This window comes from Nicotiana sylvestris, chromosome 4, assembly GCF_000393655.2.
Source record: "Nicotiana sylvestris chromosome 4, ASM39365v2, whole genome shotgun sequence".
Classification (NCBI taxonomy): Eukaryota; Viridiplantae; Streptophyta; class Magnoliopsida; order Solanales; family Solanaceae; genus Nicotiana; species Nicotiana sylvestris.
The window spans coordinates 74544046-74569634 of record NC_091060.1 but is presented as its reverse complement, the minus strand read 5'-3'; the positions used below and the strand labels follow the sequence as shown (position 1 = coordinate 74569634).

Below are 25589 nucleotides of genomic sequence, written 5' to 3'. Positions count from 1 at the left end.
AGTCTAAAATGTCAATATAACAACATATCGCTATTACATGATAAATCCCCTAGAAACTGGTAAATACAGAGTCATGAGCTCTACAACAAGTATAAGTTTGAAGCTAAATAACAATACCGTCTGAACTGAAAACAATAGTACATAAGAAAAAAGGCACCAAGAATGCGGGCGAGAATGTAGCTCTACCCCGTCTCTCGATACTCAACTCAATAAGAGACTCTGCTACTGATAACTGGTCCGATATGCACAATTAAGTGCAAAGTGTAGTATATGTACAACCGACTCAATGTATTCAATAAGTATCGTAGCTAATCTCTGCGAGGTAAAAGAAGCAAGAATTATAAATGATACTTGATATAACATGTACAGTTTTATCAATTAAATACGTACAAAACAACAATGTGATCAAGTATAAAGCACAGAAGGAATTATCTCTCTATGTGTGTACAATTACTCCAGTACTCTATTCAGTAAACGATACAACATATAAGGGTGATATGCAAATGAATCGGGTAAATAACCATGAAATTTTTAATAAAGATGAAATGCAAATCCAAACAAACACTAGCAAGATTTCCTCAACCTTTTCCATATCCATACCAAATCACTTATCAGTTTTTCTCAATATCCGCGTGTAAGCCACCAAGAAGGCACATGAGAGGGTGACACTAGGAGGATGGATCCATATCCACACACAAGAACAACCAATTCAACGTGCTACCAGCCTAGCGTGGTCACATGCTCAATATCATAATCCACCCAACGTGGTCACAAGCATAACAATACAATCTGTCCAGCATGGTCACAAGCATAACAACATAATCCGCCCGCATGGTCACAGGAATAACAACACAATCCGCCCGGTGTGGTTATATGCATAACAACATAATCTGACCGGCATGGTCACAGGCATAACAAAAGAATCCCCCTGGCATGGTCACATGCATCCAGTCTAAATCATATCACACAAAAGAAAATATAAAAGAATACATGTATATGTTGAATGAATAACATATCTCATGCTCTTGGACTAGTATAAATGACATGCCAAAGTGTAGGCATGTGCAAAGTGTGCGATCCTAGCTCAAATGAACAATTTCATCCCAAAAATAACAATTATCAAGTTCATTAAGGGAATAAGCCACTATGTAACCTCAAACATGGCTCAAATAGTTCATAACAATATTACAATTATGAGAAACATCATAACTTAAAGCTTAACAGTCAATTTTAGACATATCATAGCCTAAGCACAACCCCGAACATGGATAAATACCCCGGTGCTTGCACATGAGCTCAAACCCTACACATATGCACACCCATAGCACGTAGCTCTCACAAATAATTCTGGCAACTAGTGCCTTAACCAAGTTTAGGTAAGATACTTACCTCAAGCAAGCGAAATCACTCCTCTAACAAGCCATTACCACGTGTATCAACCTTTGGATGACTTGAATCTATCCAAATTAACTTAAAACCATCCATAATAGCTATAGGAAACAATTCCAAATGATAAAGCTAAAGTCTTGAATCAAATAAGCAAAGTCATCCCAAAAGGCCAACCCTAGGACCACACCTTAAAACCTGACCAAATTCATAAATTCTGAACACCCATTCAATTACGGGGCCAACCATACTAATTTTATCAAATTTTATCTGCAAATCGATCCTCAAATCACCAAATCTCATTCGCTAATACTATTGTCTGAAATCCCCCAATTTCACTTCAAATTCACATAAACTAGGTGTAATTATCAATGGATAATCAATATTTACCAACAAAAATGATTAAACTTCACTTACCTGTTCATTTGTAGCAAAACCCTCTCAATAATCGCCCTTAGCCGAGTCCCAAAACTCTTCATCTAAGAAAAACCTCAAACTCTTCAATTTTAATAAGCTGACCAACTATACCGCTTCTGTGCCCTAAAAGTCTGCTTTTGAGGGACCGCTTCTACGGTCAAAATGTGCATATTCATAAAACACTTAAATCTCGACCAACTGCTTCTACAGTTGGTCTCCCGCATCTGCGCATTTGCTCATGCAGAGAAACTCCTGCACTTGTGGTCCTTCCGCTTCAGCACTTACCTCATCGTAGAAGCAACTTTGCTTTTTCGAAAACATTCTCGCTTCTACAATCTCCCTGATTCTAGCTTTCCTCCGTATCTACACAAAAGGCATCGCATCTATGGCCTCGCACGTATGGCAAAACCATCCCAGGTGCGATCGTATCAGGTACCAGAAATTTTAGCCATCTCCCTAAGTGCAAACATATTCCGCCATCCATCCGAATCAATACCTGAGGCTGCTAGAACCCCATCCAAACATACCAACAAGTCCTACAATACAATATGAACTCGGTCGAAGCCTCAAATCACATCAAACAGTACCAAAACCACGAATTGCACATCGATTCAAGCCTAATGAACTATTGAACTTGCAACTTCTAAAACTAATATCGAATTATATCAAAACAATTCAGAATGAGCTTAAATTTTTCACACAAGTCAAAAATGACACAACAGACCTCTCTAGCTCTTGGAAATGAAATTTGACCCTGATATCGACAAAGTCAACTCTCGGTCAAACCTCTCAACCTTTCAAACCTTCAACTTTCTAACTTTCGTCAAAAAGTCTCATACTAACCTACAGACCTCCAAATCAACATCTGGACAAATGCTTAAGTCCGAAATCACCATACAATATTATCGGAACCAACAAAACTCCATTCCAGAGTTGTCTACACAAAAGTCAAACTCTGGTCAACTCTTCCAACTTAAGCTTCAAACATTGGGACTAAGTGTCCCAATTTACTTCGAAACATCCTCGAAACTAAAACAACCACCCTGGTAAGTCACAAAATCATAAATGGATATAGAAAAGGCAATAAATAGGGGAATAGGGCTATAATACACAAAACGACCGGTCGAGTCATTACAAGTTTTGAGAGAATGCGTAGAAGCGGGCTCTATGGTCGCACCTATGATATCAGATAAGCGGATGATGGTCCCCAGATGCTAGGGGTCGGGGTGTAAGTCAAACTAACAGAAGCGAGAATCTCATCGCAAAAGCGACGCCATAGAAATGGCAAAGTTTGCTGCAGGTGTGAAAACACTGCACAGAGTATATTTTTTGAGGGTTTGGTTTATTTATCATATTTTGAGATTGCAAACTCGGATTGAGGTGATATTTGAGTCAATGTTCACCACTTGGATTAGGGTAAGTGTTCTTTACTTGGATTTTGATTCTATTTCAGGATTCCATCTTTGATTTTGGCTTTTGGTTGAGGAAATCTAAGGGAGAAAATGAGGGTTTTGTGAGTAAATATTTAGAGATGATTATTTAGGATTTGAGCCCCGATTTGAAGTCAGATTTGTATGAAACTTTCTTATTTGGACTCTTGCTAGAATGGGATCGGGATTTGTGACTTTTGTCGGGTTCTGGGAGATGAGTCCGAGTTGACTTTTTGGTTGTATTTTTTTTATATTTGATAAAGATTGGAGCTTTATTACTTGGTATCACTTTTTATAGCAGTGTTTTATGTTGAGTTTTTTTTGGCTAGATTTGACCCGTTCAGAGGCTGATTCGAGTGGCAATTTTGCTTTTAGAGTATTGACTTGGTTTGCCTGATGTAACTATCTTACCTAATCTTGTGTGAGGAAATAACCAATAGGTTGGTACCATATTTATCTAATTGTGATATTTTGATGCGACATATATGCGAGGTGACAAGCGTATATGTAGATGCTATGTATGAAAATTGACCAGTTTAGACTTTAGGATTCTACTATACCTTGATTTTATTGTGTACTCGCTTTGATACATGTATAATTCATTATAAGACTACACGAGCTTACCCTTTTAATGCTAGAGATCATGCTTTAGGATTTTCAATTCCTAAATTAGCCTAGTTGGGCATTTATGGGATCACTGCTAATTGATTTAGCCGTAGTCATGCTTTATATGTTGAATCCTCATTCGTATTTATTTATTTCCATGTACTTGTGAACCTTGTTGATATATGAGCATATGTCTTTGATACGATTTGGCTTATTGCGTTGTTGTCATTAAGGCACATGTGGACACACTGGGAAGATTATTTGGAGTGTTGGCACAAGGTTTTTGTCGTGCAATTTTGATTGATATTATTATTATTGTCAAGGTATAGAGAAATAAGGGTTGATATTGCTATTGTGTCGGACGCAGAGCGATAAGGACGGATATTGCTATTGTGTCGGGTGCGGAGAGATAAGGGTAGATATTACTATTGCATCAGGGTGCGAAGTGATAAGGGTAGATATTGCTATTGAGTCGGGGTGCGGAGTTATAAGGATGTACATTGTTATTATGACAAAGATGTGGGTACGAGGTGTCACCTCTTTGTGTTTCTATTTGATGACTTCTTGTCAAAACTAGACCTCTATTTGCATCGAGTTATTATCACATGTTCTAAGGAGATTATTGATATTATTTTTTGTTATATATTATGTTGCCAGTTATTGATATATTGCACAAGTTATTTGATTAGTAAGTATCACATGACATGAACCTCGTCACTACTACACCGAGGTTAGTCTTGATACTTACTAGGTTCCGATTGTGGTGTACTCGTACTATAATTCTATATATTTTTGTGCAGATCCAAGTGTTGGAGGTAGTGGACCAATGGAGTGAGAGCATGCATTGACCGCATGGATTCAAGGTAGAGTTGCATGATTGTCGCAGTCCCTTGGAGTCCTATCCTTACATTGATACTGTTATTTTCTCAGATTCGAACAATATTGTATTTTGAGATATCCTTTATATTCAGTTAGAGCTCATGACGTTGTACCACCTAGTTCTGGGGAGATGTTTTCAGTATTGCAATTTTGGCTTATGTTAATTCTATTTCTGCTTTTATATTAAATTCCATCATATTATATCATATTTTATTGATTTAACATTGTTAGTGATTGGCTTCCTAGTCTTAGAAATTAGGTGTCATTACGACCCTGTGGTGGGATTCAGTCATGACAAATTGATATCATAACTCTAGGTTCATAGGTTCTACGAGTCATTTGCAAATTTAGTAGAGTCTTGTGAATCGGTATAGAGACGTCGATATTTATATTCAAGGGTCTACAAAACTATTAGGAAATATCATATTCTTTCATTCTTTATCGTGCCAATTTTTTATGATAATGTTTGAATTTTTACTTTTCTATTCTCTCACAAATGATGAGGACATGTTCGGTCGGATCAGCTGAGCATGCACCAGTGTCCCCTTGTTAGAGTTGCGGGCTAAGGTAGAGGCTGATGTGCTACACGTGTCGTAGCTAGAGCACCTGTCATAAAAGTAGCGTTGAGGTACCGATATCTCCAGTTGAGGAGCATGAGCCTAATCATGTTGGGCAGGTGGGACCCGCTCAGGCACTGGAGGGGCTTATTGCTACCACTAGGCTCCATGAGACCCTTGCACACTTTATGAGTATGTTTGGAAGTTCAGCCCAGGCAAGATTGATTTTGGTTGCACCAACAACTTCACATGCCGAGGGAGGAACTCAAACTCCTGCCGCCCATACACTAGAGCAACTAGCTCATGCTTATCAAACCCTAGGTATTATGCTGGTGCAACCGGTAGTTGTAGTTCAGCCCGTGATAGGGCCAGTTGTGTTGGCTGAAAGGCAGAAGAGTTTGGAGAGGTTTTAGAAATTTCATCCTCCCCAGTTTAGTGGTAGGTCTTCAGATGATGCACATGGTTTCTTAGATCAGTGTCATCACATTCTACGTACCTTGGGTTTGGTGGAGTCATATAGGGTCGACCTTACTACTTTTTAGTTGATAGGGTCGGTATACAGATGGTGGGAATTATGAGGTGAGTAGTCCAGCTAGCGCAGCACCACTTACATGGTCCCAATTCTATATTCTCTTGAGGGAGTTTATTCCATAGACCCGCAGGGACGAGTTGCGTAGTGAGTTCGAGCATTTGCGCCAGGGGAATATGACAATGTCTGAATATGCTATGAGGTTCACATAGTTATCTTGTCATGTAGCTCCCTTAGTTTCCATTGATAAAGAGAGAGTCCATAGATTTATTGAGGGACTCACCTACACCCTCAAATTTGGGATGAACAAGAGCTGGAGGTGGAGACTATATTTTATTAGTTTTTGGAGATTGATAGGAGGTTAGAGCGTATCCGCAATCAGGAAATGGAGGATAGGGAGTCTAAGAAGCTTGTGGTCTTGGGGGATTTAGTGGTTTCTACTCAATGGCTGAGACCCGTCATGGCAGAGGCTTTGCCATTCGATCAGTTCAGTCCGCTCTTTGGGTTTCCTGTAGTGCTCCACATAGCCATGGATTTTAGAGCACTCATACCAGACAACCAACTGTCAATGCACCTTCTGCATAGGGTTCCTACAGTGGTTATTCCAGTCGTCCAAGGTAGACTTAGTACCATCAGCCACACCTGTAGAGGCATTATTTTGAGTGGGATGATACTAAGGCACACTGTGAGAGATTGTCCCAGACTTCAGATGGGTGGACCTCAATAGGGTACTTAGGCTATGATTCCCCCTCCATATTCTACACCACTTGCATATCCAACTAGAGGTGGGCGCCAGGCAGGTAGAGGTCATCCTAGAGAGGGAGGCCAGACCTATTGTTATGCTTTTTCTGGTTAGACTGAGGTAGTTGCATCAGATATAGTCATTACAGGTATTGTGTTGGTCTATCATAGAGATGCATCAGTTTTATTTGATCCGGGTCTTACTTATTCGTATGTGTCATCCTACTTTGCTTCATATTTGGATATGTCTTGTGATTCTTTGGATACTTCTATTTATATGTCTATACCTATTGGGGATTCTATTATGGTGGACCGAGTCTATCTTTCTTGTTTGGTCACTATTGGAGGCTACGAGACTAGGGTTGATCTTTTGTTGCTTAATATAGTATATTTTGATGTAATTTTCGGTATGGATTGGTTATCTTCATACCATTCTATTCTTTATTTTCATACTAAGACTATGACATTTGCTATGCTAAGGTGGCCGAGGTTGGAATGGAGAGGTTCGTTGGGTCATATTCCTAGTAGGGTGTTTCTTTTCTGAAGGCTCAACAAATGGTTGAGAAGGCTGCCTGGCGTACTTAGCCTTTGTTAGCAATGTGAGTGTTGATACTCCCATGGTTGATTCAGTTCCCATGGTGAGGGAGTGTACAGATGTTTTTCCTTCAAACCTATGGAGCATGCCACCTGATAAAGATATTGATCTTGGTATTGACTTGGCACTGGGCTCTCAGCCCTTATCTATTCAACTATATCGCATGGCTTTAGCAGAGTTGAAGTAATTGAAGGATCAATTATAGGAATTTCTAGATAAAGATTTCATCAGGATGAGTGTGTTACCTTGGGGTGTCCTGGATCTATTTGTAAAGAAGAAAGACAGTTCTATGATAATATGCATTGATTACAAGTAATTGAACAAGATTACCATCAAGAAAAACTATACATTGCTACGTATTGATGATTTATTTGATCAACTTTAGGGTGCTAGGGTGTTCTCAAAGATTGACTTGAGATCTGGTACCATCAGTTGATGATCAAGGCTTTGGACATTCCTAAGACGGCCTTCAGGATGCGTTATAGGAATTACGAGTTCTTGATGATGTCTTTTAGGCTGACCAATACCCCAACAACTTTCATACACTTGATGAAAAACGTATTTCATCCTTATTTAGATTCCTTCGTCATTGTGTTCATTAATGATATATTGGTGTATTCTCGTAGTAGAGAGGAGCACAAGGAGCATTTGAGGACTGTGCTTTAGACTTTGAGGGATAAGAAGTTGTATGCTAAGTTCTCCAAGTGTGAGTTTTAGCTGGACTTGGTGGCATTCTTGGGTTACATGGTGTCTAGTGATAGGATCAAGGTGGATCCGAAGAAGATTGAGGCAGTATAGAGTTGGCCCAGACCTTCTACCATTACTAAGATAAGGAGTTTTTTAGGGTTGGCTGGTTACTATCATCATTTCCTGGAGGGTTTCTCGTCTATTTCAGCTTCATTGACCAAGTTGACTCAGAAAGGCGTTTCGTTCATGTGGTTGAGCGAGTGAGAGAGCTTTCAGAAGCTCAAGACAGCTTTGACTACAACTCCAGTGTTGGTTTTGCCTTCATAGTCGGGGTTAAATACGGTTTATTGTGATGCTTTGTGGGTTGGCATTCGGTGTGTGTTGATGCATGACGATAGAGTGATTGTCTATGCATCACGCCAGTTGAATCCCCATGAGAAGATCTACCTAGTGCATGATTTGTAGTTAGTAGCTATTATACATGCGGTCAAGATTTGGATATGGAGTGCCTTATGAGGTGTATACGAATCACCGGAGTCTTCAACATTTATTCAAGCAAAGGATTTGAACGTGAGGCAGCGGAGGTGGTTGGAGATATTGAAAGACTATGATATAACCATTTTTTATCATCTACGGAAGGCCAATAAGGTGCTCGTCGCCTTGAGTAGAAAGGCGGAGAGTATGGGGAGTCTTGATTCTATTCCAGTTAGGGAGAGTTCTTTGCTTATGGATGTTCAGGCTTTGGCCAACAGGTTTGTGAGATTGGATATTTCAGACCCTAGTAGAATCTTTGCCTATTTTGTATCACATTCGTCCTTGTTTGAGCGTATCAAAGCTTATCAGTATGATGATCCCCATTTACTTGCCCTTAAGGACACGGTGCAACGAGGTGCTGCCAAGATGCGACTATTGGTGATGATGGTGTGTTACGGCTTCAGGGCCGAATTTGTGTCCCTAATGTGGACAGGTTAATGGAGTTTATCCTTGAGTAGGCTTATAGTTTGCGATATTTTATTCACCCAGGTGTTGTAAAGATGTACTGTGATTTGAAGTAGCATTATTGGTGGCGGAAGATGAAGAAGGACATTGTTGGATATGTTGCTCGGTGTTTGAATTGTCAGCAAGTCAAGTATGAACTTCGGAGGTTTGGCGGTTTGCTTCAGAAGATTGAGATACTGGAGTGGAAGTAGGAGCGCGTTACGATGGACTTCGTGTAGGGTTGCCACAGACATTGAGGAGATTTGATGCAGTTTGGGTCATTGTGGACAGGCTAACCAAGTCTGCACATTTCATTCCAGTCATGACTTCCTACACTTTGGAGCAATAGGCAAAGATATATATCAGAGAGGTTGTCCACTTACATGGTGTACCTGTGTCTATTATCTCAAATCGAGGCACTCAGTTTACTTCGCATTTCGAGAGGGTTGTTCAGCATGAGTTGGGCACACAGGTTGAGTTGAGCACCGCATTTGACCATCAGATGGATGGGCAGTCCAAGTGGACTATTCAGATTTTGGAGGATATATTGAGGGCATGTATTATTGATTTTGGAGGTCAGTGGGACCAATTTCTACCTTTAGCAGAATTTGCTTCAACAACAACTACCAGTTGAGCATCCAGATGGCTACGTATAAGGCATTATATGGGAGGCGATGTCGTTCTCTGGTTGGTTAGTTGGTTTGAGCTTGGTAAGGCTCAACTATTGGGAACAGATCCGGTTCGTGATGCTTTGGAGAAGGTGAAATTAATCAGGAGCGGCTTTGTACAATGCAGTCTAGACAAAAAAGTTATGCTAATAGGAAGGCTCGTGATTTGGCATTCATGGTGAATGAGAAGGTTCTACTTAAAGTTTTACCTATGAAGGGTGTGATGAGATTTGAAAAAAAGGGCAAGTTGAGCCCCTGGTATATTGGTCTACTCGAGGCGTTGGAGAGAGTTGGTGAGGTGGACTACATGCTTACTTTGCCACCCAGCTTATCGAAAGCTCACATAGTGTTTTATGGTTCCATGCTTCGGAAGTACTATGAGGATCTGCCAGTTGTTTTAGATTTCAACTCGATGCAATTGGACAAGGATTTGACTTATGATGAAGAGTCGGTGGCTATTTTGGATAGGTAGGTTCGGAAGCTGAGGTCGAAGAATATTGCATCGATGAATGTTCATTGGAGAGGTCAACCAGTCGAGGAGGCGACTTGGGAGATCGAGCATGATATGCAGAGCAAATATTCTTACTTTTTTTATATTAGGTATGATTCTAAACTCGTTTGAGAATGATCATTTGTTTAAAAGAGGGAAAATATAACGGCCCAATCGGTTGTTTTGTATATTTTAGCCCTTTTCCCCTATTTAATGTTACATGTATATGTATTTTATGCTTAGTGACTTGCAGGGATGGTGGGTATTTGTTTCGGGAAGGTTTTGGAGTGAATTCAGATACTTAGTCTCATTTTGGAAGCTTAAGTTATAAGAGTTGACCAATTTTTAACTTTTGTGTAATCGACCTTGAAATGGTATTTTGATGGTTCTAATAGGTTTGTATGGTGATTTTGGACTTAGTCGTATGTTCAGAGTTCGATTTGGAGGTTCCTAGATTGGTTTGGCTCTAATTGTCGAAAGTTAAAAAATTAGGTGTTTGGAAGATTTATAGGATTGTCCAGCGTTGACTTTGAGTCTATCGAGGTTGGATTATTATTTCGGGAGTTGGAATAGGTTCGTTATATCGTTTGGGACTTGTTTTCAAATTTTGGGGTTATTCTGAGTTGGTTAGACGTAGTTTGTCACAAGTTTTGAAAGTTGGAAGTTAATTAGTTCATTAAGCTTGAATTGAGGTACAATTTGTAGTTTTAGTGTTACTTTGTGTGATTTGAGGCCTCGAGTAGGTCCGTGTTATATTTTGGATTGGTTGGTGTGATTGGATGAGGTCTCGGGAGGCTCGGGAGTGTTTCAGATGAGTCTTGGATCATTTTAAGGCTTGAGAGCAGTCTGGTTCTGGTGTTCTTGCACCTGCGTGGTTTGGACGGCAGGTGCAAGTCCGCAGAAGCAGACATGAGGTCGCAGAAGCGAAGGATGGATAGGGAGGAAAAGTTCGTATAAGTGGGGTAGTTAGCGCATCTACGGAATTGTAGATGTGGAATGAAGGGTGCAGATGCGCATTAGGCCGATTTGGAGAGAATGTGTAGAAGCAGGCTCAATAGTCGTACCTGCGATATTGTAGAAGTAGAGGAAATCCCGCAAGTTAGAGGGGTCAGAGAATAAGTGAGACTCGCAGAAACGAGAATCTCTTCTCAAAAGCGATGCCGCAGAAGCAACATATTTCGCCGCATGCTCGGATTGGGCAATTATTTAGGCAATTTTCACCACTTCAATTGGGGTAAGTGTTCTTGACTTGGATTTTGATTCTATTTCATGATTCCATCTTTGAGTTTAAATTTTGGTTGGTGAAATCTAAGGGAGAAAATGGATTTTTTGTGAGTAAATTTTGTAGAGTGATTATTTAGGTTTTGAACCCCGATTTGTAATCGAATTTGGATGAAACTTGATTATTTGGACTCGTGTTGGAATGGGTGATCAGGATTGGGTTGACTTTTTGATTTTTTGAGCTTTATTACTTAGAATCAATTTCTATAGCCGTATTTGTTATTGAATTATTTGTTTTTACTAGATTTGACCCGTTCCGAGGCCAATTCGAGAGGCAAGGGCTTTTTAGAGTATTGATTTGGCTTGTTTGAGGTAAGTATCTTACCTAAACTTGTGTGAGGGAATAACTCTTAGGCTTGTACCGTATTTTTCTAATTGTGATGTTGCGATGCGATGTATATGCGAGGTGACGAGCGTATATACGAGTGCTATATATGAAAAATGACCGGCTTAGACTCTAGGTTTCTAATATGCCTTTTGATTGTGTACTCTTTTTGATACATATATAATTCATTGTATTATTACGCGAGCTTACCCTTTTCATGCTAGAGATCATGTTTTAGGATTTTCGATTCCTAAATTGGCCAAGTTGGGCATTTATGGGATCACTGCTAATTGATTTAGTCATAGTCATGTTTTATATGTTGAACCCTTATCCACATTTATTTATTCATGTCCTTGTACACCTTGTCGACAAATTATGAGTGTATGTATTTTATAATAATTGACTTATTGTGTTGTTTTGATTATAGCACATGTGAACATGTTGAGCAGATTGTTTAGGGTTTTAGCATGAGATTTTTTGCTGTACGATTATGATTGATATTGTTATTATTGTCGGGTACTGCGCGATGAGGATGGATAATGCTATTGCGTTAGGGTTATCTTTTAAAACTGTTTTTACTCTTTGGCATATATCTAAAATTGTTTACCAGTTATTTTTCACCAATATTAAACCAACCAAAATATTCTTAGAACTTTAGCAAGTAACAGTCTTTTAAATAAAATTGTACTTCAAATTCAATATTCCAAAGCCTAAATTCAAATAAGCACACTTTCTTTCAAAAACCAAGCTCACATCAATTCGTCTAAAGCCAAAACCAAAACTTAAAAACTAGTTAGAGGTAAAAACAAACAAAAAATGAGTAAAATCCTACATATATCGCTAAATTATAATTTAATTAATTAAGCATTTACAATTAGTATGGCTAAAAATACGAGTATTTTTTACAGTAACAAAAAAATATGTATATATAATTTTGCCAGAACATAAAACGAATAGCAGAACAGCGCTGCAGGCGTTGTGACAGGTGGTTCGGAATATGGATTTTGCCGCCTCTACCACCACCTCGACGGCGGCGATTTCCCCCTCCAACGACATCGTTCCTCAGGTATTCTCCGTCAGAGCTGCTTCCCTTTTCGTTCTCTTTTTACCATTTCCTCATATGAAATTCTGCTTCTCTAGTTGACCCCTATTGAGCTCTTTGCTTCTGGAATTTCTGATTCTCTTTCTCCTCAAAAATATTCTTAATGAATGGTTAATCAGTTGATTTCTAGTGAAAGAGATAAAGGGTCTCTTTCTTTCTCGTATTTTTGAGCCGTTTAATTTTCACCAAATTTATTTGTTTTTGTCCTGCTAGTTTTGTTTTCGAATTCCTATATTTGCTTGCCTATTGTAGTGGGAACATTTTGCTGGTAAAATAATCTCTTTAAGCATTAAGGCAGATAAACTATGCTACTTCTTGAACGCTATATTATATTCTTAGCTGTCAAGCCAACTGTTTGTGCCATTTCTTCCGCCCTTACTTGGTGTGCACTGAGCATTTAGAGTTCTTCATATCTAGGTTCAAAACCTTGGTAATTCTTCCCATCTGTTTAAGTATTAGTAGGTAGAGTTATCCGGTACAGGTGCTGGTGGAAGGTGAAATTAGGCGGCTGAGACACCAAAGGTGGCTTAACAAACTCAGTGGGCTAAAGCAAAATTTTATTAAGAGGCCTTAAATTTTTTCTTAAAAAAACTTCCATATACATCTTTATTCAATTATATTTCTAACTAATCTCCAAAAGTTGTTAATAAATATTTAATCAAATTCTTTCAATATTTTTTTTCAATTGACAATATAGTTAATTATGAGATGCGGATCTAGAATTTTAATTTGATGGGTTCAACCTTCAAAATTATGGGTTCAGAATCTTATATTTATCAAGGTTTTTCTTATTTTTTTTTACATATATATATCTATGTTACATGAAAGAAGTACAAAGTTCAGTTGAACCCGTAGCTCTAAGGCTACATGCTCCACTGCTAATCAATCACAAGGCTAAATTCGTGAATAAGTTTGCTGCCTGATCTACCCGAACTTGAAGTAATATAGGATGAGAGTGGCGGATCTCCAACATATTACTGGCCTTCCTGAAAGAAGAGCAATTCTAGGTGCTATTAAGGCCTTTTTTTTAATAGCAGGTTCAGTAGTCTTTTTGATAGTGGAAAAGGTAGCTGCTTGTTTTCGTGGATGCAAAAAATCAAGAGTCTCTTGACATTTTAAAGCTGTAACAATACCGGGTAAGCAGTAAAATCGGTAGTATTTTTGAAGGAAGAAGAAGAAGAAGAAGAAGCATCTACAAAATTCCACCCAGATTCCTTAGGGATGGCCTCCTCATTCTCCAATTTTTTCTCTCAACTTGTCTCTCTTCAAATTTGGGTTATAGATATCTTTAAAAAGATCAATTCTTGGCATGTCCCCAGAGAAAATAAATAGGCAGGGTAGTTTTGTAAGTTATTCCCAAAGAATCTCGTACCGAAGTTTTAGCATCTTTCTTTTGATCTCACTAATTTCTTTTATTCTTTCCTACTTTGAAAGTTTTAGACATGCATGAACCAATACAACTGAAAAGCTTAGCTGTTTATTCATATACTACTATGTAGGGGGAGCACTATGTGAGAGCTCTTATTGAGGATCATGAGACGACATGTTGGGGCTGTGGTCTTCGTGTGCTTGTTCCGCCATATGCACCTGCTTTCAAGTGTTTCTGGTGCGGAGCAATAACTAACCAGAATGCAGTTAAAATCGAGAACAAAAACTTTAAGTGGAGACGCTTGCGAGACCGGTGTTTTGTTGGTGTGCTCGTTGTCTTTATGTTATTTGTGATATGTAAGTGATTGAGCATTTATAATACTCCCTGCTTTTGTGATCTAAATATTTTCAAAACAACTAAATTTGAGTTAGATGTGCTCATAGCATTGTCTATCTTCTATATCTTCTTTTCTCCAATATGCCTGCAACTATAGGGATGGCAATAGGGCGTGGCGAGTCAGGGCAGGGCAAGCCTTGGCTTGCTAACATTTTGACCCGCCCTACCCTGCCCCATTTAGTATTTTCTCATATTTTTGCCTCGCCCCGCCCCGCTAAGCCTTGCCCTGTTTATGTTTTTTCATCATTTTTCTTTATTTTTTCTTTTACAATATTCTAAATTAGTTTCTTTAACTTTTTCAAATTTTATTTGGACCAATTTCATTAAAAGTTGTTAAAACTGATTAAATTGTAATCATGTGACTATTTGTCAATTTTAAAAAATTATTGTCAGAAAAAAAAGATATTTATCTAGAGGGGAATGTTTAAATTTTATCTCCATGTTGTATGCTTTAATGCCTTATTGAGGATAGCAAAGATAGTTGTTAAGACTTTATATAATATTTCTCTTTCAACTTAAAAAAATAACTTAAAGCTAACGCTATGAGCAACAGTGATATTATATATGTTGAACCTCTTGAAAACTTATATTTTAATATATTTTAGGGGGAGAATCTCAATCTTCTACAAAAGATTCCTAGCAATTGCTTTCGCAAGTCGTCTGTAAACAAAACAAACAGTTAATATATTTAATGCAAATCCACAAAACACAAACAAGAATGACAATAGAAAGTAGGGAGAGACGTGATAATCATTAAATTAAAAAGTCAAATAGATTAATACTGCAACTTTTACATATTCCAAAATAAAGTTTGCGTTGCCTAACCCACTAATTTTTTAGCCGCTCCATTTAAATCTTCCCCTGCCCTGCCCCATTTAGAGATTGCCCTGCCCCGCCCTGCCCCGCCCCGCCCCAATCGCCATCCCAGCAGCCATTTATACTTTTTCATTTCCATCTGTAGAAGCTGTTGCTCCAATATGGAGTAGCTGGCATGGTTAATAATATATTAGATGTTATTGCTAAGAATTGACCTGTATCAAAGGAAATGTTGGTTTCTGCTTGAAATGGTTTGAGCATCTCATTCATGATTAGGGGTGGCAAACGGGCGTGTCAGGTTGGATATGAGCGGGTCGAAAACGGGTAATTCAAAAAACGGATAAATTATCCGACCCGGCCCATATTTAATACGGATAAAAAACGGGTTACCCGGCGAATAATATGGATATCCATATTATCCATGGCTTCTTTGAATATTATCACTTTTGGGAGAACTCCTAGTCTGCCAAACTTGAGGAACCCCCAACTTGAGGCTTTACAAATGTAAAAGTTAAACTCATTAGTTATCCATTTGGTTATCCATTTTCTAAGTGGATAATATGGTTCTTATCCATATTCGACCCGTTTTTAAAAAGTTTATCATCCAATCCATTTTTTAATGGATAATATGGGAGGATAACCGTTTTCTTTTAATCATTTTGTCACCTCTATTCATGATTCATTCTGATAAGAGGTGTGACACAATATGATTTCACACCGACACACGTGGCCTTAAACATCTCATAGAAAGTTCATTGACCTAAAGACCATATTGCTGTGTGTGATGTATGAACTGCAATACTAGTCAGCCATATAGTTCTTCATTTCCTACTTGATTATTGCAGAGTTACATATTGTTTCATGTTACAACAAGGTACTGAAGCATTTTCTTATATTATACTCAAATGATTCAGCCATATACATACGTATACATATGAAGAATGTCCTAAGGTAACTAGATCTCCTAATTCCTAGAAATCAGCTATAGTAATACAAGGAAAGATAATTATAGCCTAGTAAATAGAGATTCTGTAACACTCGTCCTCAAGCTGGAGCATAGATGTTTATCATGTCCAGCTTGTTACAAAGGTAATCAACCCGAGCTCCATTTAATGCCTTTGTGAACAAGTCAGCTAGTTGTTCTCCTATCTTCACATAGTTAGTGGAAATCAAGTTTTTCTGAATCTTCTCATGAATAAAATAACAGTCAACCCCAATTGTTTGGTCTTTCATGATAAACCGGACTTGAGGCTATATGGAGAGCAACTTCATTATCACATCAAAGTTTTGTTGGAGTAGGATGGCTCACCCCAATTTCAATTCACATGACCTCACATGTGGATTGTGCCATTGCTCTGTACTCGGATTCTGTACTAGACCGAAATACAACATTTTGTATCTTACTCCGCTATGATACCAAGTTTCTATCGACTAAGACACAGTAATTGGTAGTGGATCTTCTATCAATTTTGGATCCTACCCAATTTGCAACTACAAAACACTCAATGCCAAAATGCCCATAATTGCTATTTAAAATGCCAAGTCCAGGCGCTCCTTTTAGGTAACATAGAATCTGTTCCAGAGTTGCTCGATGTTGATTGTAGGTGCAGACATAAATTGGCTAATGATACTTATAGCAAAAGCAATATCTGGACGAGTCACAATGAGATAGTTTAATTTCCCAACTAGCCTCCTGTACCTCTTTGGATTATCAAAGGGGTCCCCTTATCATTCATTAGATGCACATTAGGAACCATTGGGGTACTACAAGGCTAGGCTGTCAACTTTTTAGTTTCTGCAGGTAGCTCAAGGATATACTTTCTCTGAGACAGAAAAATTCCTTTCTTGCTTATGGAAACTTCTACTCTGAAGAAGTATTTCAGATGGCCCAAGTCTTTCGTGTGAAACTTAGTATGCAAGAAAGACTCGAGAGAAGAGATGTCGCCACAGTCACTTCTTGTAATGAAAATGTCATCGACATATATAACAAGGAGGATAAGGCCGGCTACTGATTGCCTATAGAAGACCGAGTGATCACAATCTATGTTGCGCGGACTCTCCAAAATGTTGCTGCACCTGTGTCGGATTCTCCAAAAATGCACTACTTTTGAAGGATCCGACACGCACCCGGTTGATATTTTCTGAGAGTCCGAGCAACATAGATCACAATTGCTCTTTTTCAGCCCGAATTCCTGAACTACCTCACTAAACTTGCCAAATCAAGCACGAGAACTTTGCTTCAATCTATACAATGATTTCTTTAGATGACAAACTTTCCCGTGTTCCCCCTGAGCAACAAAATCAGATGGTTGCTCTATATACACCTCCTCGTGGAGATCACCATGAAGGAATGCATTTTTGATATCCAACTGGTGTAAAGACCAATGTTGAGAAGCGGCCAGAGAAATAAACAAGCGGATAAAGGCGAGCTTGGCTATTGGGAGAAGGTATCGGATAATCCACCCCATAAGTCCGCCTTAAATCTTGCAATAGAGCCATCAGGATTAACTTTAACTGCAAAGACCTACTTGCATTCTATTGCTTTCTTTCCTTTAGGTAAATCCACTAGATCCCAAGTGTGATGTTTATCTCCTCAAGCATTGCATCATGCCATTCAGGATAATCCAAGGCTTCTTTTACTGTTTTGGGTATAGAAATAGAATCCAGAGAGATAACCAAAGATCTAGATGCAGGAGAGAGGTAGTCATAAGAAACAACATTAGCAATGGAGTATATGGATTTGCATTGACGAATACCTTTTCGAAAAGCAATAGGATGTCCAAAATGTGCTTCAAATGGAGACACATACTGGAGTAGGCAAGAAATCGAAGGTCGTATTCTCCACCAGTAATTTGCTTCGTCTTAAGATCTTGAAACTAACAATGATCGGGAAAGAACGAGATATAACAATTAAGGTCTCTAGTAAGTTTACTAACATAAATCTAATTAAAGGCCAACTTTGTTAGACTTACAACAGATACTAGAGTAGTAGATGAGGTTAGTTTAACAGCTCATCCCACAACATTATAGGTTGTCCCATCAGCTACTGTCACCAGGAGAAGGTGCTTTGTGTGGTTGAAAATTAAAAAAGATATTAGGATTATCTGTTATGTGATTTTTGATACCAGAGTCAATCTACCCATTTGTTTGAAGAGGAGATAAGACAAGCTTTACTTCACTCAACAAGGGTAGGAACTGGAGTAGATTAGCTCAAGTGATTCTCGATACTGACAGAACTTTGCAAATTCATCCACTGAAACCAGAGCTGCTTTAGCACTACCCATCGTTTGTTTCCTTTCCAAATAATTACTCACACTACCAAAATAAATTGGAGGATCCACCAAAATTTCCCACAAATAGGAAAGCGCAAACAAGGAGTTTCGACCAAGTCTTATTCCACACAGATAAAATCACAAAGCAGAACTAGAAGAAACCTGGTAGTTGAGTGACATTATGCCGGGATTAAGGTACAGAAAAAGCACGTATAATACTGAAACCCAGCAATCGGACAACTCTCTATGCATAGGCAACCCACTATATCATTAACAAAATTAAAAAAAGAGCAGCCCGATGCACCAAGCTCCCACTATGTGCGGGGTCCGGGGAAGGGCCGAACCACAAGGGTCTATTGTACGCAGCCTTCCAAAATATAAAATCGATCCAATAGTAGGAATAGATCAGCAAGACCAAATGAGTTTCAACAAATATAATGAGATTACTTCAAATTTTCCCAAGATAAGCCTCAAATCGACCCAGAGAACTCGAAGTTGCAGTCACCGGCAATCTCCCAACAGAATATAGAATCAGATAAACCAAGTAGCAACAAAATCGAGTCCGAACCTGACAAATAAAGACCGGTAGACCTGGTCCAAGGTAGTTCTTCTCCAAAAAAGGTCTGTTGATCAGCGAACCACCATTACTAGGCCGGAATCTGCAAGACAACGGCGGACCAACAATGTAGACTAAGATTTGACCGTCCATGGGCCTCCACGCTCCATCGAAATTTGGCTGCATCAGATGGATTTTACAGGCACATGGGTAAAATATCTGCGGAGTCTACTTCTGTTTAAGTTGCCTTTGGCACATTTTGTTAGGTCCCAATGAAAGAGCCAATCTGTTCTGGTAATGACCTATATCACTAAAGAATCCATTGGGATTGGTTATTTCTCTGTGTAACAGAAAAAAGCGGGCAGGCTGCCAGACCGTGCGTGAATTCAGGCCGGACCAAACTCTTCTTTGTTTTAGTTGCCCCCAGGCACGCAGGTCGAGCACACGACGGAGAAATGAGATCTAGAACAAAAATCATAATGCAGGAAGTGAGAGCCAGCTCGACCATAGGAAGAGAAAGTGGCCATTAAGTGTTGATGGAAGGTAGCAGGAATTCCCTGGAATTAGTCGAGGTGCGAGAAAGCTGGCCCGGACACCACGGTTATCAAAAAAAGGAGGAAGGGAGGGGACAATGTGTCTGCTTATCATTGAAAATTGGAGCCAAACTTTCCCCTCTTTGCTCCCGTCAATCTCATTCTTCAGTTCTTGGCCTTTGTACGACATGCTTTCAAGATAAAGCTATAGATATGCAAAGGATGAAATATAAAATTTTCTTCTTGGCGTTTTGGAAAAAAAATGGAAGTCTTTTATGATATTAATAGAATTGTGGGCTTTGTCAGTTCCTTATATAACTAAAAGGGGGGATTTTGCAACATATTTCTACATTTTTGGCACTTTCTTCTTTGCTGATTAGTTTTGTTTCTCAATAAAATCTTACCTATTAATCAAAATAAGATTATTCAGTAGCTTCTTAAGCTTTCATAGTTCAAACACGTGCAGCCTCTTGTACACTCAGCTTTGCATACTCATCTAGCAACGTTTTAGGCTTATATAGACATGCCCCTTATGCGGTTCTTGCAGTCCAGAGGTTGTTGAGACTTCTCATTAAACAGTGACCAAATATAATTCTTTCCTTTTTTTTAGGATCAGTTACTGACTTTATGGAGTTGCTAATTCAAAAGTTTGTCTGGGGAATGTAGCTCCTTAGACACATTGAAATCAAGGTGTCCCCATGTTGGGCATTGTCAAGTATGTATCGGCTATGTGTATATGATCAAATTTGGAACAAAGCTTGAACCACTTCACATAAGACCACAAGATAGCACCACGAATGTTATACGATTATGCGATCTATATAGTTTATTCACAATCTAAAAGAACATTACCTAAAATGAATTAGTGATTCATGATGATTACACCTGGTGAGATATTTTATTGAAAATCTAAATTGCTAAATGATGTAGGAATTGGAAGGTTTGAAGCCCCCTTGGAGTACATATTTATTTGAGAATGAATATATGCGTTTTGACGTTTAAGTATGTTTACTGAAGCCTAAGCAATCATTTACTGTCTGTATTATGACAACAGGTCGGATTCTAAGTCAAATGCATATTAAGTGGCAGCACTTTATTTAAAAATGATAGCTGTAGAGGCTAGGTTGGGTGCTCAAGTGTTATGCATATTTATACATAGATTTGTGAAATTGTTTGTCTGACAGTCAAACTTGCAATTTTATATTCAAGTTAGTGTAACTGTTTTGTTTGACATGCATTTATATTTGCAAGAAACACATAAGATGTTTGGCAACAACTTAGAAAAGGAACTACCACAGATCAAATATTAGGGCAGTTTGGGATTGGAAGAACATGTATAAACTGAAGAAGGAGAAGAATGTTATTGAACCCTTATCCTGGCTCTGAAGCTTGGTGCGTATGGCTATTATTATTATTATTATTGTGAGGATGGTGTCTGGCATTTTTTTTTGGTGAGAATGATGGTGTTTTTGCCTTTTTGGCAGTTGTATGTGCATTTGTACAAAGAACTATTTCAACGTTCTAACCTTTTCAAGTTCCAAGAAGCCATATTCCTATTTTTTTATGTACTTCTGTTGCGTTTATGTACCTTTGTATTGTTTTTTTTGTATCATGTCTATCCCTTAGAATCGGTCTACTCTTTGTACCAATCAGCTCTTTTCCTCTACTTTTTTCTTAGTCTGGTCATTGAATGCATCTAAATCTTGTTTCTTGCAACATTATATGGAATTATTCTCCTAATTAGAGATTTCGATATCTCTGATCGGTTTCTGTTTGTGTATATCTTCTTGTACCACGTTGCATTTAAATATATTAATACTTCATTGCAGCTTTAATCTCAATTTTGGTGCTGGATCTAATACTTATAAGTTTATTTAGCTTTCTGTTTTGATTCTTTTTTTTTTTTTTGGTAGTGCAGGTGGTGGTGTTTGGGCAATTTATCCTATAATATTTTCTATCAGTTACTTCTGCAGTAGTGTTCACTCTTTAATTGCTGTAGCATTGTCCATATCTACCTTGTCTGCATTTAGCCTTGCTGCATTTAGATCTGCTGGTGCTCCACCAGACATACTCTGGGGTAGCTATCCTGCTGTTAAAAAAGGTGGGCTTGAGAATTATACTTTTTGTCAATATTGTTCAAAGCCAAAGATGCCTAGGGCACACCATTGCCGTTCTTGTGGAATGTGTATACTGGATATGGATCATCATTGCCCAATTGTAAGTTCTCATTATTCTTTTGCATTTTCAAGAAGATGTTTGTCTTTTAGAATGTTACACATTTGAATTTATCTGCTTCCAGTACGAAATTTGTGAAATTTTAGAAACTAGGAGAAAATGACAATCATAACTTGCAGGTAGATTGCTCTGAGAGTTTCCCTAAAAATGCATCATATCATTAAGTAGTAGTTTCTTCATTTTTTAAGGAATTCTGATGTGAGAAATCTTTAATCGCCGTGATGGACTTTTGTAAGACTGATTATAATATATTAGACGCTTGCAAACAAAATGCAATATCTTAGACCTCACTAGCAAATCGTTTCTTTTAACTTAATTTTATGAAGATCGACTTTTCACTTAAATCTATCCCCCGACTTCCCCACTCCCACCACCACACCCCACAAAAGGAAAAACTAATTGAGAGGCAAATGTCAACTTTCCATAGATTAAACTTGGCGGTCATTGGCTGCATTTTGTTGAAATATTGCCTCCATGTCTGGGAGCTCCTTCTTCATACCATCACATTCTGTTTATCGGAAGATTTTTGCTACTAAGTATTCACTTCTGTCTTTTAGACTAGTCAACTATGAGAAACTTGAATGTTTTTTTGCAGTGATCTTTTATGCTTAATCAACTGAAAATAATTATATAGAAAAAAAGAAACTCAAATTATATAGAGTAATGAATGTTCTTCTTTTGTTGCACCAGATTGGCAATTGTGTTGGTGCATCTAACCACAGGAGCTTCATCATTTTCCTTATTTCAGCAATCATTAGCACAATATATGTGTCCATCATGTCTGCCTATGCAGCTTTTCATTTTTGGGCGCCGCTAAGCCACAAGCCAATTCACCTTTTGAACGAAGCTGTTGGTCAAAAGTTGTTTTTGAGAACCTTGAAAAATGTCATATTTGCATTTCTGGAGTCTACATTGTTCGTACCCGCGAGAGGGCTTGTTCTTGTGTACCTTTTTATTGCTAGTGTTTCTATCCTGATAGGTTTAACTGTGCTGCTGTGGCAGCAACTCTGCTTCATATATGAGGGTAAGACATACTTGAGTCATATAAGTTCATCAGAGGGCGATGAAACTGCAGAAAAGGATTGCCAAAATCTTATCCAGTTCTTTGGCTGTTCTCCTACGACGACAAGATTTTTGCCTATCTACTTCAGTTCTAGGAAGAAGCATAAGAAGTGAAGCTTGGGGAGGTGAACCGATTTCTCCTTTGAATGTTTCTCATCAATTGATTCTTTCTTTGGATTGGATCATTCAGATAGATGCAAATAATGTCATGCAAAATAGATATAGAATAGAACATCTCTTTGTTCAGTTTCTCAGGTAGCCATTTTACCTACATTTCTCATATATCTTTTTCTTGTAAGTTTACAATTTGGCTAATGACCAGATGACCTGATAGCTGAAACAGTTGAAAATTTAGCGGTGTACACTTTGGCCGCTCAGAACTACTTCGTGCGCCTAACACTCGTAACCTCTGCTTTCGGGAAAGGGAAAAGGGTCAAATATACTCCTCTACTTTCAGATATTGTCTAAATTTAGTCTCCGTTACAATATCGGGCCAAATTTACCCCTACCATTATACTATCAGGCTAAATTTACCCTTACAGTCGGCAAACTTTGAAAAATTATCCCTCAGTCTGTCAAGTGACCCAGAATCTCCCAAATCATTTTAATTTACTGATTCTTCTTCTTGGTCCACTATTTTTGAAATAATTGGCATTTACCTGCTTTCTGAATTAGAGAAAACAAATATTAAACAATACAACTGTCAATAAACAAAATATAATAAATTGAAAAATGTAAATTAGGTAGCTTGTCTGAATCCTAAAAGTATTTACAACATCCCAATTTTAATGAATTCATTGCACCAAATGTATGGAGACTTTGCAAGTATTAGTGATTGGAGTTGAAGTTCCTCGAAGACTTTACATTGTCGAATTCAACTTTGCTTTAATCAAATGCCTACACATTGTGCACTCTTAAGTTAGTCGATTGAACTCTATACTAATCCGACAATGACAAAATATATTTGAATATACATGTACGTATACGATTATCAACTACATATAATACGTAATAAATAGACCCACTGAATTATACGGTGTGTATATGATTGAAAAATAAATAAAATTTTAAACCAATTCCAAACTCATTATTACAAGAGAAGTGGGTGCGTTGGTAATTAAAATATTTATGAATAATTTGTATAGTCTAGTAACTTTAGCATACACATCAATAGTAATTTTTTAAAATAGTGGAGTAAGAAGAACAACAAGTAATTTAAATAAAAGAAATTTGGGAGATTTTGGATTACTTAAGAGATCAATGGGTAATTTATAAATGTTTGCTGATGAGAAGGGTAAATTTGGCGAGATAGTATAGCGGTAGGGATAATTTGACCGAATAATATAACTAAGGTTAAGTGTAGACAATATTCCAAAGTAGAGAAGTATATTTGGCCCTTTTTCCGACAAGGAAATGTCAAAATTCTTATGATTGTTTTGTAAAAAACTAATTCATGAAAAAATATCTTTCGAGAAAGAGAGAATTGCATAAACCTACATTGAGGTCTGCACTGCACTTGTCTCACACACCTGGGGCATTTGTATCTATACCCACTTTTTGTGTCACGTTTTAACTTGTGCTTGTTTTGTAAAAAAATTGCAAGCGTATCCGCTTTTTCGCATAACTTCAGCATACGGGGCTAAAGTAGCAAAGGCAATCACGCAAAACTTCAGCATTCTAGTAGCTGGGCCTTAAGTTTAGCTCTAGAGCTGAAGTTAAGTTTTTGTTTTTGTAACTGGCGAACTTCAGCTCTAGAGCTGAAGTTTTTGTTTTGTAACTGGCGAACTTCAGCTCTAGAGCTGAAGTTTTTGTTTTTGTAACTGGCGAAGTTTTTGTTTTTGTAACTGGCGAAGTTTTTGTTTTGTAACTGACGAACTTCAGCTCTAGAGCTGAAGTTTTTGTTTGTAACTGGCGAACTTCAGCTCTAGAGCTGTAACTGGCGAACTTCAGCTCTAGAGCTGAAGTTTTTGTTTTGTAACTGGCGAACTTCAGCTCTAGAGCTGAAGCACCACAATTAGCAGTGATTTTTTAAGAAAAATAGTGTATATCTTCTCGGCTCAAACACGAATAAACATACAAAAACTCCAAAATTTTACAGCTCATCCTATTGGTAACTTAAACTTTCTCCTAAGACTAATTTGCTGTAAATTTGGAGCAGAAGTACAACTGCCGAACTGTTCAATTAAAAAAAATTGACCTTATAACTAAAGCAGCGTTGCTTCTGGAGATAAATACCAGTTTGTTTTGTAACTTGAAGAAGAAAACGAAGGAGGAGAAGGAGGAGGAGAAAGGGGGCTGAAGTTATTTAAAAAGTGGGTACAAATTAAAAGTTTTAAAAAAAATAGGTATAGGTTAAATGTGGCGACTAAATAAGGCGCCCCGTGCAATTTCTACCACACACCTTCGTTGTGGTTTGAAATGCCACATAAACCAGCTTTCTTCATTTTTTAAGTAAATAAACTAAATTAGACTATACAAAGAAGTGAGTTTGTCTGTTATCTTTTAACTTTATTCTTTTGCGTAGCAGAGAATATATCATCATGTTTTAGCCCTTAGGGTTTTGGTCTAACGGTAAGAATACAACACAGAGATGTGCGGCTTAGGCGCATGTCATGGTTTTGAATTCTACTGCAAAGAAAAATTTGATATTTAAGTGGAGAAATAATGTAAAAAGGTATA

General features: G+C 38.0%; 2 protein-coding genes across 2 annotated transcripts; both read left to right on the top strand.

Annotated features, from left to right (window-relative positions):
• Positions 1–9594: 9594 nt before the first annotated feature.
• On the top strand, positions 9595–10095 carry LOC138889701 (uncharacterized). Its single transcript, XM_070173037.1, has 2 exons — positions 9595–9941; positions 10074–10095. Exons 1-2 carry the CDS (start codon positions 9595–9597, stop codon positions 10093–10095), a joined length of 369 nt encoding a protein of 122 aa, XP_070029138.1.
• Positions 10096–12512: 2417 nt separating this feature from the next.
• On the top strand, positions 12513–23260 carry LOC104221200 (protein S-acyltransferase 11-like). The gene is made up of 4 exons (XM_009772197.2): positions 12513–12635; positions 14171–14396; positions 21532–21830; positions 22539–23260. Exons 1-4 carry the CDS (start codon positions 12567–12569, stop codon positions 23022–23024), a joined length of 1080 nt encoding a protein of 359 aa, XP_009770499.1. The 5' UTR covers positions 12513–12566; the 3' UTR covers positions 23025–23260.
• Positions 23261–25589: the final 2329 nt, after the last annotated feature.

Excerpts from the sequence above, each read along its gene's own strand:
- LOC138889701 (XM_070173037.1), top strand. The coding sequence starts at position 9,595 with ATGCAGTCTAGACAAAAAAGTTATGCTAATAGGAAGGCTCGTGATTTG. Across the intron at positions 9,942-10,073 it reads TCGGTGGCTATTTTGGATAG|GTATGATTCTAAACTCGTTT; the intron begins GTAGGTTCGGAA and ends TTTTTATATTAG.
- LOC104221200 (XM_009772197.2), top strand. The coding sequence starts at position 12,567 with ATGGATTTTGCCGCCTCTACCACCACCTCGACGGCGGCGATTTCCCCC. Across the intron at positions 14,397-21,531 it reads CTTTATGTTATTTGTGATAT|GTGGTGGTGTTTGGGCAATT; the intron begins GTAAGTGATTGA and ends TTGGTAGTGCAG. Across the intron at positions 21,831-22,538 it reads TGGATCATCATTGCCCAATT|ATTGGCAATTGTGTTGGTGC; the intron begins GTAAGTTCTCAT and ends TTGTTGCACCAG.